The sequence below is a fragment of the Sorex araneus genome, chromosome X, assembly GCF_027595985.1.
Source record: "Sorex araneus isolate mSorAra2 chromosome X, mSorAra2.pri, whole genome shotgun sequence".
NCBI lineage: Eukaryota > Metazoa > Chordata > Mammalia > Eulipotyphla > Soricidae > Sorex > Sorex araneus.
Window position 1 is genome coordinate 324,217,942 of NC_073313.1, and position 18,449 is coordinate 324,236,390.

An 18,449-nucleotide genomic window follows, 5' to 3' on the forward strand; every position below is an offset into this window, starting at 1 on the left:
CTCCCCCAAAAAGAGAAAATTTCTACGCAATGACACTTATAACATAAACTAGATTATTTACCTGTTGAATGAACTCCTTTTCACAGAACCCTTGAAGAACTCCTAGGCATACATTACATACATTTAAATTTGAGTTTTGGGAAGCAAAACTTCCATCTTCAACAGGGGAGATCCTTCCCTCTCCGTTTTGACTCAGATTATCAATGCCTTTGGTCCCATCTTCTAATTCTTGAAGTCTCATTTTCTTGGGAGGTGGGTTTGGAACATCCAAATTTAATTCATTTTTTTCAGTTTCCAAAAATTTCTGTAGTTCATTAAGCAACTCCTAGAAAATTAATTTTAAAAAAGATTTGACAATGACTTTATGAGTAAAATAAATGTGAAAAGAGGAAAAAAATTATGAGACCACCAATTTTTATCATTAATTTATATAAATTCTGGAGCAATCAAATAATTTTATTAGCCAGCATTAGCTTTCTGAGAAATAAATAAGAATTAGCTAACATAACATGTATGTGAATGTTTCTTTAAAAAGTTTAATCTAGCCTCTTTAACAAGTGGTGTTGGCAAAACTGGACAGCTACATGCAAAAAAAATGGACTCAGACATCTATTTAATGCCATGCAAAAAGTCAGATAAAAATAGATTAAAGACCTCAACATCAGACCCAAATCCATAAGAAAATGTAAGCAAAACCCTCCACGACACTGAAGCTAAAGATATCTTCAAAAATGAAACACCACTGACCAAGAAGTGAAAGCAAAGATAAATAAATGGGACTGCATTAAACTAAGAAACTTCTGTACCTCAAAAGTAACAGTGACCAAGATACAAAGACAGCCTATGGAATGGGAAAGGATATTCACCCAAAACCCTTCTGATGAAAGGTTAATATCTAAGACATACAAGGCACTGGTTGAACTCTACAAGAAAAAAAAAATCCCACCTTACCAAAAAATGGAGAGAAGAAATGAACAAACTTTCTCGAAGAAGAGATTTGAGTTAGCCAAAAGGAACATGAAAAAATACTCTTCATCACTAATCATCAGGGAGATGCAAATCAAAATGACAATGAGATATCATCTCACACCACAGAGACTGGCACACACACAAAAGAACAAAAGCAACCAGTGCTGGTTCAGATGTGGGGAGAAAGGGACTCTCCTTCATTGTTGGTGGGAATGCAGACTGGCCCAGTCTTTTTGGAAAACAGTATGGATGTTTATCAGAAAACTAGAAACTGAGCTCCCATTTGACCCAGCAATACCACTTCTGGGAATATACCCTAGGGGTCCAAAAAACACACAGTAGAAACACCATCTGCACTCTTATGTTCATTGTAGCATTATTCACCATAGCCAGAATCTGGAAAAAACCTGAGTGCCCAAGAACAGACGAATGGATTAAAAAAAAAAAGAAGAAGAAGAAGAAGAAGAAAAAAACTTATGCACATCTACACAATGGAATACTATACAGCTGTTAGGAAAAATCAAGTCACGAAACTTGCCTATAAATGGATGGACTTGGACAGCATCATGCTCAGTGAACTGCATCAGAAAGAGAAGAGCAGATATAGAATGATTGCATTCATTTGTGGTATATATTAAAATATATATATACACACACATATATATATATGTAATAGAAGACATATCCATAGTCAGGAAAAACAGGGATTAGAAGAACTGGTCAATGAGTGGAATCAACCACAAGTGTGTGAGGGGTGGAGGGAAGGTATGATAGAGAAAGGCAGATTGACAATAGTTAGAAATGATCACACTGGATAAGAACTGAGTGTTAAAAGTAAAGAGATATACAAGATAATCTTTCATTATCTGTATTGCAAACCGAAATGCCTCAAAGATGAGAAGGACAGAGAGAGAGAGAGAAAGAGAGAGTGAGAGAGAGAGAGAAGAGAGAGAGAAGAGGGGGGGAGAGAGAGACAAGTGCCTACCATAGAGGCAGGCTGGGGGGGAAGCGGGAAGGAGTGATGAGAGGGAACCTGGGACACTGATGTTTGGAAGTGTACACTGGAGGAGAGATGGGTGTTGGAATACTGTATGACTGAAACCTAATCATGAACATCTTTTTAAGAGTATATCACAGTGATTCAACAACAAATTTTTAATTAAATAAATAAAATAAAGTGCTAGGGAAAGAAAAAAAAGTTTCATCTATCAGAAACGCTCAGGAGGAGGCCCAGAGTGATTGTACAGTATGGCATTTACCTTGCACATGACCAACCCCAGTGCCACCAGGAGTAAACCTGGCACACAGAGCTAGGGGGTAATCCCTGAGCATCAACAGATGTGGCCCCAAACCAAAAAGAATATAGGGTCTGGAGAGATAGTAATGTGGCCTTGCATGGGGCAAGTCAGGGTTCTATCTCCAGCACTGCCAGTTCTTATCTGAGCAAAGAACCAGGACTAAACCCTGAGCACAGCAGACTGTGGCTCAAACAAAAACAAAACAAAACAAAAAGAGAAGTACTTAAGTTCAAATATGAAGCATAAAAGGCCCTATTAATAATTCATTTACTTGGAGTTCTATTATAAGGCTCATTCACTTAGTAATTTCAATTACATTTTTCAATTCTGGAACCAAGAAGACAGTACATTGGGTTAGGTCCAAACCCCAGTTTGATCCCCCACAACACATGGTCCCTTGAGCACCTCTGGGTGTAGTCCTGGAGGGCCGCAAGCATTGCCTGTAGGGAACAAGCAGCAAGTCCCTAGGAGGTAGCATCAAACAGGAGCATCACTAGGAGAGTCCCCAACCCCTTGAACATTGCTTGGGAGGCCCCTCAAAAATAAAATAAAGACCTTAATTCTAATTATTAACAAAAGAAATGCAAGGAACAGAGGCCAGAGAGATAGAAGGTAAAGGGCTTGTCTAGCAAGCAGCCAACCTGGATTCCATCCCCTGCGCTGCATATCATCATCTATTACTGCCACGTGTGACCCATGAGCACAGAGGCAAAACTCAGCCCAGATTCGGTGTGGTCCAAAATTGGAAGGAAGGAAGGGAGGGAGGGAGGTGCAGAGGGAGGGAGGAAAGAAAAGAGAGGAAAGAAGGGAAGGAGGGAGAGAAGAGAGGAAGAGAAAGGGGAGGGAAGGAAGACAGTCTGGACGAGAGAGACAGCAGAGCAGGGCAAGGTGTTTGCCTTGCATGCAGCTGACCTGGTTCAAGCCCCAGATCTCATATTATCCCATGAACTAGGAGTGATCTAGATCCTGTAGGTACAGAGTCAGGAGTAAGCCCAAAGCACCAATGGCCCAAACCACCCCAACCACCCCACACCTCGAAAAATAAAAGAAATACAATCTGAAATTTTACCCTTGCTAGATAATTTAATAGCCTCACAATTGCTAAAAACTCCAATAATATGATTAATAGTTATTTCATGTAAAGTCTGAAAAATCACAGTCTCAAGTAAAACTGATTCTAAGACAAATCACTAAATAAAACAAATGTATCATTTTGTACCATGATAAATAAATCACTCCTATGTATTAACTGAAAAATGCCATTACCTTATGATTTACCTAATTTCAGTCCTTTTTGTATTAAAACATAAAAAGTGGCATTCTTAGGAAACCATTCTCATATTTTAGACACTCCACTAATTGAGATACTCAGAGGCTGTTTATTGTTTTGCCTAATTTGTACAGATTTTATTATTCAGTTGCTGAATAAATACTCATGAAATTCACTCAGATTACAATTACTGAATCTAAAAGGAAAAAAATCTTTTACTAAAACTTAATTGATTTTATTATTGCTTTCCTATTTTATTTTAAAGAAACATTCATATATACACCTATAAATATATATCATAACACACAAAGATGTCTATTATTATCTAAAATCTACAATATCAGTGTAATACATATATGTGTCCACATGGCTATATGGATAAGTCAAAATTCAAGTAAATTTACCATAACAATGTTTTTAAAATATTTCCATATTTAAACAAAATGATACAAACAAAATTTGGTAACACCTTATAGCCTCTTTATGTAATACATATTTTAAATCTTAGAATATCTTAGAACAGCTGATAATATATTTCAAATAATGTGAACAAATAGTTACACAGAATCAGTGTTGTAATTTTATAGTTACAGCTGAGTATAAATGAACATACACACATTAATCATCATAACATACACACCATTTCCAATTTTCAAAGTATTTTCACATACTTTATCAGTTATTTTCTCTTAAATTCTTGTGAGATAGATGCTATTCCTTTTTACTTAAGTTGGAAAATGAAGGAACTGGGATTCAAATCCATGTCTTCTAGCTGAAAATTCTAGGTCTTGAATTCAGAGAGACAGTTCACATTCCAGTTTGCTCACTTAATAGTTGTGAAACTTTAGGCAGGTTACTTAACCTCTCTGTGCCTCAATTTCTTCATCTGAAATAGTGACAATCATAGTATGTACTTGCCTAACAGGTTACTAAAGGATTATATAAAAGCTTGCCATAGAATTCTAAATGAATATTGGATATAATTATTAGCTCCAAAATAAGAGAAATAATGAGGGGAAAAGTTGAAAAATGCTCTCATCAAGTTCTGGGCAACTTTAAATTACAAGAAACTGAAAATGTTTATATTCATGAATATCTATATACCTATAGAGATGCCTTCATTTATTGTTGACAACAGGTTCTCAGAAGCTATGACTTATTTTTATTTATTTTATCAAGTCAATAAGACTGTAAGATTTTATTTGTAAGATAAATGTTTCAGGGTAATTTCATACCTCTTCAAAATATATTGTACTGGGCCAGGAGGCAACACAAAGAGCTGACTGCATGTTTTAAATGCTGGAGCCCTTGGTTGGATCCCCCATTTGATCCCTGGCACTGCATGGCCCTGAGCACTGCTGGGAATAACCCCTGAGCACTACTAGAGACAGAAGATGACCAGGTGTGATCTGAAAACCAAGAAGAAAACAACAACAACACTGTGGGGCTAAAACAAGGGAGTAAAACAAGAGCTTTACCACACATCCAAAAGAACAAAAGCAACCGGTGTTGGCAAGGATGTGGGGAGAAAGGGACTCTCCTTCACTGCTGGTGGGAATGCCAACTGGTTTAGCCCTTTTGAATAACAGTATGGACACTTCTCAAAAAATTATAAATTGTGGGGGCTGGAGCAATAGCACAGCGGGTAGGGCATTTGCCTTGCACAAGGCCGACCCGGGTTCGGTTTCCAGCATCCTGTATGGTCCCCCGAGCACCGCCAGGAGTAATTCCTGAGTGCATGAGCCAGGAGTAAACCCTGTGCATTGCCGGGTGTGACCCAAAAAGAAAAAAAAAAATTAGAAATTGAGCTCCCATTTGACCCAGCAATACTACTTCTGGGAATATATCCCAGAGAGGCAAAAAAGTATAGTAGAAATGACATCTGTACTTGTATGTTCCTGCAGCACTGTTTACAATAGCCAGAATCTGGAAAAAACCTGAGTGCCCAAGAACAGATGACTGGTTAAAGAAACTTTGGTACGTCTACACAATGGAATACTATGCAGCTGTTAGAAAAAATGAAGTCATGAAATTTACATATAAGTCAATCAACATGGAAAGTATCATGTTAAGTGAAATGAGTCAGAAAGAGAGGGACAGACATAGAAAGATTGCACTCATCTGTGGAATATAAAGCAACAGAATGGGAGACTTACACCCAAGAATAGCAGAGATGAGTACCAGGAGGACTGCTCCATGGCTTGGAAGCTGGCCTCACATGCTGGGGGAAAAGGCAGCTCAGATAGAGAAGGGACCACCAAGTAAAGGGTGATTGGAGGGTCCACTTGGAATGGGAGATGCGAACTGAAAATACACTTTAGACCGAACATAATGGCCACTTGATACCTCTACTGCAAACCACAACACCCAAAAAGAGAGAGAGAACAAAAGGAAATGCCCTGCCACAGAGGCAGGGCCGGGAGGTGGGGGGGTGAACAGGGGGAGTGGGGGGGTTGGTGGTGGGAGGGATACTGGGATCACTGGTGGTGGAGAATGAGCACTGGTGGAGGGATGGGTACTCGGTCATTGTATGACTGAAACGTAAACACTAAAGTTTTGAAGTCTGTAACTGTACCTCACAGGGATTCATTAAAATATTTTTACTTTTTTTTTTTTTTAAAAAAGAGCCTTACATGTATAAACCTTCTGTGGTCTGAGTCCCATACCACATATGCCACCCCCAGCACTGCCAGGAGTGATCCCTGAGCACCGGGTCAGGAGGAAGCCCTGACTACTACCTAGTGTGACTTGAACTAACTCCTCTTCACCCCCCACCACCACCTCAAATATTTGTCACTATACCATTCTGACTACAAAAATACCAATAGCTCTCCACAGTCCACTGGAACCCCCCCCACACCAGTTTATCAACTCTTCCTCTCTGGTAATCTCAAGTCTAAGGTCAGAGTAAAGAAATACTTTTCCAAATGTTCCATGACTTTGAGACAAACAACCTACAGTGAAAGCAGGTCACTGAATAACATTGTTTCCTTCCAGTCAACTACACTGTACATTGTTCTTTTATCAATATGTAACTAAATAACATTGAATGAAACACTATTCAGAGATATGTTGCAATTCCAATCTGCCTCTGAAAAGAACATCACTATCAGAACAAATCACATTCCAAAACTACATGCCATATAAATTTTATGTGTAAGTATTCCATTCAAGGTCAAAGTTCTCTGCATGTAACCAAGGATGTCAAAAATCTCTACTTCTTTTGTTTTGTTATTAATAGTAGTAAATGATGGTGATAAGTACTAACTTTCGGGGGCTACAGATGGCAGTATAGGAAAGAAAAAAAAAGGCAACCAAACCCACAGTGCTTCCACTGAAAGGAAGACCACAGGACTATCACCTACTGGTTCTGTCACATCTTTCTAGTCTCCAGTGAGAAACACTAATTTCTGATAATCTGTCTGGAAACTCTTTTGAAAGGTCACAAGAAACATTCAGTGTACAAAGATGCACTTCTTTAATTCTTAGAAATAACTGCCTAAGAAGGCACTTAAACTTTTCAGACTTGTTTTATTGCAGCAATTACAGCTGCTTTTTAGTTTTAGTTATATAATGATGTTGTGGATAGAAACTTTCCCTTAGTTACACAGGTAGCACTGAAGCACTGTCGTCCCATTGTTCATCGATTTGCTCGAGCGGGCACCAGTAACATCTCCATTGTGAGACTTATTGTTACTGTTTTTGGCATATGGAATATGCCACAGGTAGCTTGCCAGGCTCTGCTGTGCGGCTGGGATACTCTCGGTAGCTTGCCGGGCTCTCCGAAAGGAACAGAGGAATCAAACCTGGGTCGGCCGTGTGCAAGGCAAACACCCTACCTGCTGTGCTATCACTCCAGCCAGTTACACAGGTACTTATGGAGAACTATAGAACTTTTTAATGTAAAGAGGATCAGGAAGCTAGCTCTAAGGGTTGGAGTGCAGGAGACCTGCTTATATCCCGTCACCAGTGTCCTCCAGTTTGGTCTCCTAACCAGTTCCACATGATTCCCAGGCCAGCACAGCCAGAAGTAGCTCCCAAGCACCGCCAGATGGAGCCCTGAAACAAAACAAAACAAAACAAAGCAAAAACAAAGGAAGTGCAGTACCTTGTGGCTAAGTTTGTAAGGTGCATGAAAATCCACACCACAGAATCTGAAGATACATCTTGGACAGGTACCAGTACTGTATAACAACTGGGCCACTGGTTTATTTTCCGCAGTCAGTGGAAACATGCTGGATTGCTAACTAGAAAGAAAGAAAAGAAAGCAAATGAGCATTTCTGGTGTTTTATTTCCAGAAAAATGTTATCATCTTTAGGGATTAAAAATTTGCTTTTGTTTTTCAAACTTTTTTTTTCTTTCTGGGTCACACCCAGCGATGCACAGTGGATATTCCTGGCTCTGCACTCAGGAATTACCCTTGGTGGTGCTCAGGGGACCATATGGGATGCTGGGAATCGAACCAGAGTCGGCCGCGTGCAAGGCAAACGCCCTACCCGCTTTGCTATCACTCCAGCCCCCTGGAAAACATTATTTTGCACTCTTCAAAAAAATTCCTTGGATGCACAATGATACATAAACTTGAGGGAAATTCAGAGCATGAACCAGGCAAAGTTTCTAATATTCAGGGGCCAAAGCTAATACAGCATGGAGGGCACTTACTTTACATGCAGCAAACCCAGATTCGATTCCTTGCACCCCATGTAGTCCCCCACGCACTGCCAAAAGGGATCACTAAGTAGAGTGAGGAGTAAAGCCTGAGCATCACTAGTGTACCCCCCAAAAAGAGCTTCTAATACTCAAGAAACTGAAACATTTTGGATTATGATTAAGTACATCAATATAACTAAAAGAATTAAAATAATGCAAAACATGAATACAGAGCAAATTTTTGTTTGTTTTGTTCTGGGTCCACATCCGGCAGTGCTCAGGGCTTGTTCCTGGCTCTGAGCTCAGAGATCACAGCTGGCAGTGTAAAAAACTAAAGAAAGCCGAGGGGCGAGTGCACTCTCCGGGCGGCTCTGTCTCACCACCCGCGTTCGGTGCCCTGGAACCGCAGTGTGTGGACTGGATCAGGACGGCCTGTGGTCAAGGACAGGCGAAGGAAGAACGAGGACCAAGCTGGTTGCTGATTAGTTACCGTTTGTTTATTCAATCTTTCATCTTTCTCATCTCCCACACTCCCAGCTCCGGCCTCTCTCAGGATCTACTGCTCAACTGCTGCCTCTCTCTGGCTTCTCTCTCTCCTCCTGCTTGTCTCTCCCACCTTGCCCTCTAGGCTACAACCAGCCAGGTAGCCAAATCAACATAAGAAAGCCCTTCCTGAGGGCAGGGCACTCCAAAGCCCTTCCTCACTCTTAAGGTTTTTTTCTTTTCCTTAGTCCAGGAACTTATTAACATCTCAATACTAGTTATTTTTGTATGGACATAGCAAGGGATACATTGAGGCTTGCAAGGCAGCTCTCCTGGCAACATCTTGCCACAGACTCAGACCACAGCACTCAGGCCAGATTAATCATTCCTCACCCTAGCAGGGTCCAAATCTAGTATCACTGTTTGGATCATGACAGCATTTGCCCATGATCAAGCTCTTAACTTATAGTTAAGCATTAGGCACTTTGGCCAGGCCCATCTCGATGCCAGGGTAGCACACAACTCACCACTTGCCCTGGGTCCTTCTTGTCCCACATCGGGACCGTGCTTTGGGGGTGCTAGGAAGTAAGGGCAGCTGAGGCTTAGGTCAAGAGAACAGATGCCCTGGAGGAAAATATCATGTAGAGTCAAATGACTCCCAGGTTACAAAAGCATAACATTTGTTAAGTCTTCCTGTGTCCATACAAAAAGGACTTGCTCTACTAAGCAATCTAGTAAAAACAGAGATCAACAAATGGGACTACATTAAACTAAAAAGCTTCTGCACCGCAAAAGATACAGCGACCAGAATACAAAGACTATCTACAGAATGGGAAAGGATATTTACACAATACCCATCAGATAAGGGGTTGATATCAAGGGTATATAAAGCACTGGTTGAACTCTACAAGAAGAAAACATCCAACCCCATCAAAAAATGGGGCAAAGAAATGAACAGAAACTTTACCAAGGAAGAGATACGAATGGCCAAAAGGCACATGAAAAAGTGCTCTACATCACTAATCGTCAGAGAGATGCAGATCAAAACAACCATGAGATACCACCTCACACCACAGAGACTAGCACACATCCAAAAGAACAAAAGCAACCACTGTTGGAGAGGATGTGGGGAGAAAGGGACCCTTCTACACTGCTGGTGGGAATGCCGGCTAGTTCAGCCCTTTTGGAAAACAGTATGGACGATTCTCAAAAAACTAGAGGTTGAGCTCCCATTTGACCCAGCAATACCACTGCTGGGAATATATCCCAGAAAAGCCAAAAAGTATAGCCGAAGTGACATATGCACTTATATGTTCACCGCAGCACTGTTTACAATAGCCAGAATCTGGAAAAAACCCGAGTGCCCTAGAACAGATGACTGGTTGAAGAAACTCTGGTACATCTATACAATGGAATACTATGCAGCTGTTAGAAAAAATGAGGTCATGACATTTGCATATAAGTGGATCAACATGGAAAGTATCATGCTAAGTGAAATGAGTCAGAAAGAGAGAGACAGACATAGAAAGATTGCACTCATCTGTGGAATATAGAATAATAGACTATAAGACTAACGTCCAAGCATAGTAGAAATAAGTACCAGGAGATTGTCTCCATGGCTTGGAGGCTAGTCTCTCATTCTGGGTAACTCAGGGAAGGGACCACCAAGTAAAATGTGGTTGGAGGTCATGTGGGGGAAGGGTGATGCGGGCCGAATACAGACTAGAGACTGAACACAATGGCCACTCAACACCTTTATTGCAAACCACAACACCTAATCAGAAAGAGAGAACAAAAGGGAATTCCCTGCCATAGTGGCAGGGTGGGGTGGGGGGAGACGGGACTGGGGAGGCGGGGAGGGATGTTGGGTTTACTGGTGGTGGAGAATGGGCACTGGTGAAGGGATGGGTTATCGAACTTTGTATGGGGGAAACATGAGCACAAAGATGTATGGATCTGTAACTGTACCCTCACGATGACTCTCTAATTAAAAATAAACTAATAAAAAAAATAAAAAAAATAAAAAAGAACTCAGCATCATTCCAATAAAAAAAAATAAATAAAATTTAAAAAAATAAAAAAAAAGGACTTGCTCTGAATAAACTATGCAAAGGACTCAAGGAAAAGAGAAAAACATTATTTACAAGTCAACAGAACACCAAGAAAGAAGCTACAAATAAACAAAGAGGAATAGGAGCACTGTAACGGGAGTAACCCAATAAACCTAAACTACTGAGGCTATGTTATCCTACATGGCAGGAATTAGGCTATGATATGGGGTTCCAGAGATCAAACCTGGGGTATATGAGTGCAAGGGAAGTATCCTGCTTACATACTATCTCTCCAAACCTAGAGTCAATTTTGCATTTTATTTTGTACCATTTAGCATTATTTGGGATCACAGAGTAATAAATTCAATTAATTTTTTCCACTTGCAAGAGGAGTTTGCTAGGGGAAAAATCAGAATTGTCTATATTATGTAACATATAGACCAAAGCAATAACATCTGTTCATCTTGGGGCTAAGAATATAGTAGTGCTTACTGAGCTAGTAAGAAGACCTGGGTTCAATTCCCAAAACACACACACACACACACACACACACACAAAGTTTAGCTTATTATGACAAAGAGTTAAGCATTTAAAAGAAATTGATCAGTATTTCACAAACATCCACTTTACTCTGGTGAAATAACTAAATGACAACCAACTAGTAGTAAAATAAGAAAACTATGCTCCTTTTATGAAAAGTGAAAGCTCTAACAAAATGAAATTAGCTTTAAAGTACTTCAGAGTGACTACTTGTCTAAAATAAGTTCCTAACTCTTCCAGATTGAACAAACTTGTAAGGAATACTAAGAAAGGAGAAACAATCCAACACAAATCTCTTATTACCAGGACAGAAGATGATGTAGTGATATCTGGAGCTTTGCTGATGAAAAGGATTGATTCAACAACAACAACAAAAAAAAAGCATGTAGCTGCCACAGAGAGAGTGCAGGAGGGAGAGCACTGGCTTTGCATGTGATTGTGGCTGCCATGACCTTGGTTCAAATCACCAGAAAGGAGAAACAATCCAGTATAAATCTCTTATCACCAGGACAGAAGGGCATTATATTTTAAATTAAAAAATCATTTCATTTGGCAAAAAAAAAGTTCTGAATAATTAAGTAGTCCATACTACTTCAGATGAGAAACATGTTGGGCCAGGAAAATAACTCAAAGGGCTGGAGTGCATGTGAGAACTCAGGGTTCAATTCCTAGCAATCATATGTTCCCCCTGAGAATCTCCTGGAGCAAACCTCCCCATCCCCAAACACTGCTCCAGGAGTAGTTACCAAATGTGGCCTAAAACCCATTAAAATAATAGAAGTAAAAGGAAGAGCTGAACAGTTTATAAAACAACAACTGCACAACAATGTTGCAGTATGGCACAACTGTGGTTATACAGATATAAGACAGCGGTACTTCTTAATATCCACAGTGTCATAACTCAAATAAACCTCCTTTGAAAATTGTGAATGGGTGAAGCTTTTACCAACTTCTCACTATGAAAATGTTTCTTGGAATTAGTTTGTGTTTTGCAACTCTTCAAACCTTGCTGTTTCCTGGCAAGATTTTTTTTTTATTATTATTAGTCACTACTTAAACAGAGAAGTGGATCTTTGACACAAAATAATGAGAAGATAGGTATGTAGTTTGTTTGGTTTTGCATGGGGCCTCAGCCAGCAGTGCTCTGTTCAATGCTCAAATGTTCCTGGTAGTACTTGCAGGACCACATAGTACTGCAGATCTAACCCGGCCACGCCACCCACATCAAACCACGTACTAGTCCTCCAAACTATCTCTGGCTTCCACAGTTTTATAAAAACTCTTTTTAATCTTAAAAATCAGCTCAGGGGCTAGGGAACTAGAGAGCTAGCACACAGGGCAGGGTGCTTGCTTTGCACATAGCCAAACTATTCCATCCTGGGCATCCCCTGGGCTCCCCTGAGCCCTGCTGAGAGTGCTTCCTGAGTGCACAACAAGAAGTAACCCCTGAGCACCACAGGCTGTGACCCAAAAACAAAAACAAATCAGTTCAGGAACTGGAGAGATAGAACTGAGATTAAGGTGCTTGCCTCAATGTGGCCCATCCCAGTTCAGTGCCTGGCACGTGTACATGGTCCCTGAGCCCTCCAGGAGTGAGCCCTGAGCACAGAGCCAAAAGAACTGAGCACAGATCATATAGCTCAACTCATACCCCTTCAAAAAAGAAAACATACCAATAATCAGTTCAGCTGCCAGGATTGACTCTGGCTGAATAGGTGAGATGACGGGGAAAAAAGAAAACCAGGCTTGTATGGACACACCAGTGAGAACATTTAGACACCAGGATTCGGAAACATTGATTCCGGGTTGCCTAGTGAAATATGAGCTCTAAGCTGTACTAAAAAACACTAGAGGATTTTGGAAAACAATATAGACATGCCTTAAAAAACTAAAAATTGAGCTTCCATACAACCCAGCTGATACCAGTCCTGAGAATACACCCTAGGGGATCAAAAACACAATTTAGAAAAGCCATCTGCATTCCTATGTTAATTGCAGCACTACTCACAATAGCTAGAATCTGGAAAAAACGCAAATGCCTGACAACAAATGGGAAATTATGGTACATCTACACAGTGGAATAATATACAGTTGTTAGAAATAATGAAGTTATGAAATTTACTTATATATGGATAGACCTGAAGAGCATCGTGCTGAGTGAAATAAGTGAAAGGGAGAGAGTAGGGACTGGAGCAGTAGTACAGTAGGCAGGGCATTTTCCTTGAACGCGGGTTCAATTCCCAGCATCTCATGTGGTCCCCTGAGCACCGTCAGGAGTAATTCCTGAGTGCAAAGCCATGAGTAACCCCTATGAATCGCCAGATGTGATCCAAAGTGAAAAAAAAAGGGGGGAGAGGGATAGACATAGAATGATTGCACTCATTGGCAGGATATTAAAAAAATAGTATGAGGCTAATACATAGCACTGCACTGTAGCACTGTTGTCCTGTTGTTCATCAATTTGCTGGAGCAGGCACCAGTAACATCTCTATTGTGAGTTTTATTGTTTCTGGTTTTGGCATATCGAATACGCCACAGGTAGCTATGCGGGCAGGATACTCTCAGTAGCTTGCTGGGCTCTCCAAGAGGGACGGAGGAATCAAACCTGGGTCGGCCAAGGCAAACACCCTACCCACTTTGCTATCGCTCCAGCCCCAAGGCTAATACATATCCAATAGAAATGGATATGACTAATCGAAATGAGGGCAGAAGGACTTGGAAACTTGCCACAAGTGGGGGGAAGGGCAGTTAGGACAGAGAAGGGACCACTATGACAGTGATAGTTGGAAATGATCACCCTGAAAGCAGAGTGATATACATAATAACCTTCCAGTACCTACATAGTCACCTGGTTGACCTTTCAGTACCTTCATTGCAAACCATAATGCCCAAAAAGAATGATGGGGAGAGGAGAGCAGAAAAGTATTCCACACAGAGGTAGGCTGGGGGGTGTGGGGTGGGAAATAGACATTGGTGGTGGAAACTACATAAGTGGAGGGACAAATATTGGAACATTGTGTGACTGAAACTCAATCATAAACAATTTTGTAACTATGTATCTCAAGGTTATTAAAAAAATTACAGAAGGGTCAGAGTGTGACAACTCAACACAGAAGTACATGCTGTGCACAACAGGGCCAAGGTTTGTTCTCTGGTACTGCGTAACTCCCCAGAGCACTGCCAGAAGACCCTGAGCACTGAAGCTGGAAGTAGCCCCGATCATGACCGAGTATAACTGCCACACACACAAACTTCACACAGTTTGAGGACAACTAAAGTGTGCATGTCCCTCCCCCACCCCCGGTGATGATCACAATCAAACACATGCAACACAACCACTAAAATAAGGGGAGGTAAAGGGACAAAAATCACAAAGTGTGTAGTAAGTCTTCAATAATGAAGCTTTCTATGGTCATTATTGTTTTCCAGTGGTATCAATCCCATTCCATTTCCAACTTAATCAGCTAGTTTGATACTCAGAAGGGATTAAGAGATTCTATGATGGGCTGATAATCAACATTAAAAGTATATCCATGATAGGGCTGGAGCAATAGTACAGTAGAGTGCTTGCCTTCCACATGGCCGGCCTGGGTTTGATCCCCGGCATCCCATATGGTCCTCTGGGCACCACCAGGAGTAATTCCTGAGTGCAGAACAGGAGTAACCTCTGAGCATCACAAGGTGTGACCCAAAAACAAAAACAACAAAAAAATGTATCCATGAGTACTGTTTCTGTCTCAGTATCTTTTCATCCTCTTTCCATTAGCTAAGGTCCAGGATTTTATTTCATTCAAAATTCATATTTAGGGCAGGACATAGCTAAATGGCCTAAATAACTCAATGGGCTGAGTTGGATCCCCGGAAGTCCCTACAGTCCCCTGAGCACTGCCAGGAGTGATTCCTAAGTGCAGGCAGAGCCAGGAGTAATCCTGAGCACTGCCAAGTGTGGCCCAAAAACTTAAAAAACAAAAGCCTCCTATAAATAAATTAATATGTGCTGAAAGAGACACTTCGCATCAAAGATTTTCTTACTGACTTAAATATTTTTTATTAAAATGCTTTGTTCGCTTTCCTTTTGGCTTAAAGACTCAAAAAGTTTATTTCTTCAATTCATGCGAAGTCAATAAATGAAAGACTGCAATTTCTTGGCTCTGAAAAGTTTCCAAACCTGTTAGGAATGAGGAAATCACCTGTTTTGAGTATTACAAAGAGGACTTGAAAAAGAGAATAGAAGAAAACCTCATGTGTGCTAATTTAGTAATTTAACAGAATTACAAACTTCTAAAGATCATTTCCTCTAGCAACAATCTAGCAACTTCTCAAGCAAGATAATCTTAGAAGGAAAAAAAATGTTTTGAATTTGGTTGCTTCACCTTGATATACAGCCCTGATGTAGTATCCATAAGCCAGCAGAAACCAGTTGCATATGAGATTTATGATCTATGAAAGTAAGCCCTGAGAAATGTAATCCATGCCATGTTAGGATTTTTGCTTGTCAAACAAAATGAAAACAAATTTAGCAACGGGGATTGGAGAGTGTAAAGAGAGTCAATTAACTGGTAAAAAGGGTCTATGTATGGTGGTGAATGAAATGACTTTTGATGGAAATCATAACGTAGCATTTACAAGTGTCTAATGCTATACACATAAAACCAGTGTTATAAGCAATGTTACTTCAATTAAAAAAATTAAAGAAGCTGCTGAGATAGTATAATGGGTCCAACGTGCTTGTTTTGCATGAAGCCGATCCACATTTGATCTCCACCACCACATATAGTCCCCAAGGGCCACTGGGAATGACCCCTGCACACAGAGCATAGAGTCAGCTCTGAGCACAACTGGGCATGACCTATGACCCCCCCCAAAAACAAGTCCAATATTCAAAGTTATAATACAAGATTTATTTTTAAACAAGAGGAAGGGGCTGGAGCAATAGCACAGCGGGTTGGGCATTTGCCTTGCATGAAGTCAAACCGGGTTCAATTCCCAGTATCCCATATGGTCCCCAGAGCACAGCCATGAGTAATTCCTGAATGCAGAGCCTGTCCACCTCCAGTGTTACCCAAAAAGCAAAAATAAATAAACAAATAATAGGAAAAGTTAAGCAATTGTTAATAGATTGTGATGTCTTTTGCAAGAATTGTCTTTAGGGGTTAAGAACAGCTTGTACATAAAGTACTACATAAGCAAATCAACTTATTAAAATAATGTAACAACAGAAATATAACAACAGACCACTTAGCAGCAGCCCGATATCTTATAGCCTACTTCTCCCTCTGGGAGAACCTGGCAAACTACTGGGAGTTTCCTGCCCACATGTGAGAGCCTCGCAAGGTCCCCATGGTGTATTCATATGCCAAAACCAGTTACAAGCTGGGTCTCACTCCCCTGACCCTGAAAGAGCCTACAATGTGGCATCGTTGGGAAGGACCAGTAGAGAGAGGCTTCTAAAATCTCAGGGCTAGGACGAATGGAGATGTTACTGAGACCGCTCAAGAAATTCCACGATCAACAGGATCAGGATGATGATGATGATGATGATGATGATGATGAACAACAGAAAAACATGGCCATCAAAATATTGTTTGTGTCAGAAGCAATTTTTCATACAGCCCAGAACATAAACTCAAAAGAGCAAAAATAAAATGTGTTAGTGCTGAAAATATGCCTTTTAAGTAGAAATCAGAGAATTAAGAGACGAAGCCAAACATATTCAAATAGATTAACCTAATAAGAGGATCACAAATAGGACAGGGGCTAAAGGATTTGCCTTGCTCTTGACCAACTGCTGTTTGATTCCCGGAACCATTCATGGTCCCAGGAATGATTCTTCAGCACATCCCAGTGTGCCCCAACCCATTCCCTCCCCACCAAAAAAAAAAGCAAAAAATGTTGATTTATAAATATACATCAAACTCAGTTTGAGAGTGACCTGCAAATCAGAAGTTTGATCAGATTTCCAATTTTTTCAGGTTTATTGTTAAACAATAAGAGGAGAATTTTGCAGAACATATAGAACCCCACCAGAATAGGCAAAAAAGCGATATTAAACTCAAACTACTGTGATAATACTGGAAAGACAAAAAATGCTTTAAATATAAGACATCATTTTGAACTTTGAGAGCACAGACTTCATGATAGATTTAATATTGGAACAGATACCATAGAACGGGGAAAGAAGGGGTGTCAAGTTTATTAAAGCCTAGGATTTTAGTTCGAATCTCTGAGTTAAATCACAGTGATTTAACCATTGCAAAATGTTAAAAAAAAAAAAAAAACTAAAAGGAGAGGTCTGAAGAGAAAGAAATCCAAACTTGTGTGCATGTGCATGCAATAAAAATGTAAAAGGAAAAAAAAAAAGTTTTGCCCTTCGTTTGCCAATGTTTGCTTTAGAGAAGGAACTGTGAAACAAGTCATTGCAACAGAACCTGCGCCCACGTGTCAGGATCCCTACCCGGGGTGCGTCTCTTCCTAGCCCAGTATTCACGAAACCGGAGCAGGGGGCGGGCTCCCCGCCCCCCTCTCCCCCTCCCCCCCGACTCAACGACTACGGAATATGACTCGTTATCAGAGGGAAGGGGAAGGGTGATTTCTTTCTTTATTTTAACCACCAAGATGACCAGGCTGTGTCAACACTCCCGTGATCTTGTAAAACTCATTTCTCTACAGATGGGCGTCGCTCCTCTAATGGAACGGGGTGGGGGTGAGTTTCCAGAGTGGGTGCTCACAACTTCGGGGCGCGACGGAAAGACGCGGCGATGGAAGGAACCTACAGTCGCCCCCGGGAAAGTTCACCCCCGCTCGAACCTCCACTTTTTTTGCTTTGACCAAGCAAGCCTTTACCTTCTTCGATCCGGTCCGAGAAACTTCCCCCTCCTTGCTAACGGGGCGGATCCGAGCGGAATGACACGGTCCCGTCCCTCCACACTCGCTCTGCACCCAGTCCGCATCCCCTCCTTCAGACCTCCCAGCCTCACCTGCTCCCACGACGCCGCAGCCTCGGATTTAACCCCTTCCGATCCTCGGAGGGAACGGGGAAGACTAAAGACAACGCACCCACGGAGCCTGGCAATTCTGTTCCCAGAGGAAACTAGAACTTTAGAACGAAAGTACCACTCTCTCCAAAGGAATCAGTGAACTGTTCCCTACTTGATTGTGAGGGAGCCAGAAGAACTGCCTGGCCCGTA

At 41.0% G+C, this 18,449-nt stretch overlaps 1 protein-coding gene across 1 annotated transcript in view; it reads right to left on the minus strand.

Moving 5' to 3' along the window:
• The window catches only part of PUS10 (pseudouridine synthase 10), a 75,567-nt gene extending 57,334 nt beyond the window's left edge, over positions 1-18,233 (minus strand). Inside the window, exons 1-3 of the mRNA XM_055121037.1 lie at positions 18,106-18,233; positions 7,646-7,784; positions 62-325 (exon numbers count right to left, since the gene is read on the minus strand). Of these exons, the coding sequence (XP_054977012.1) occupies positions 62-325; positions 7,646-7,771 (390 nt within the window). The 5' untranslated portion in view covers positions 7,772-7,784; positions 18,106-18,233. The remainder of the gene's footprint in view (positions 1-61; positions 326-7,645; positions 7,785-18,105) is intronic.
• Positions 18,234-18,449: the final 216 nt, after the last annotated feature.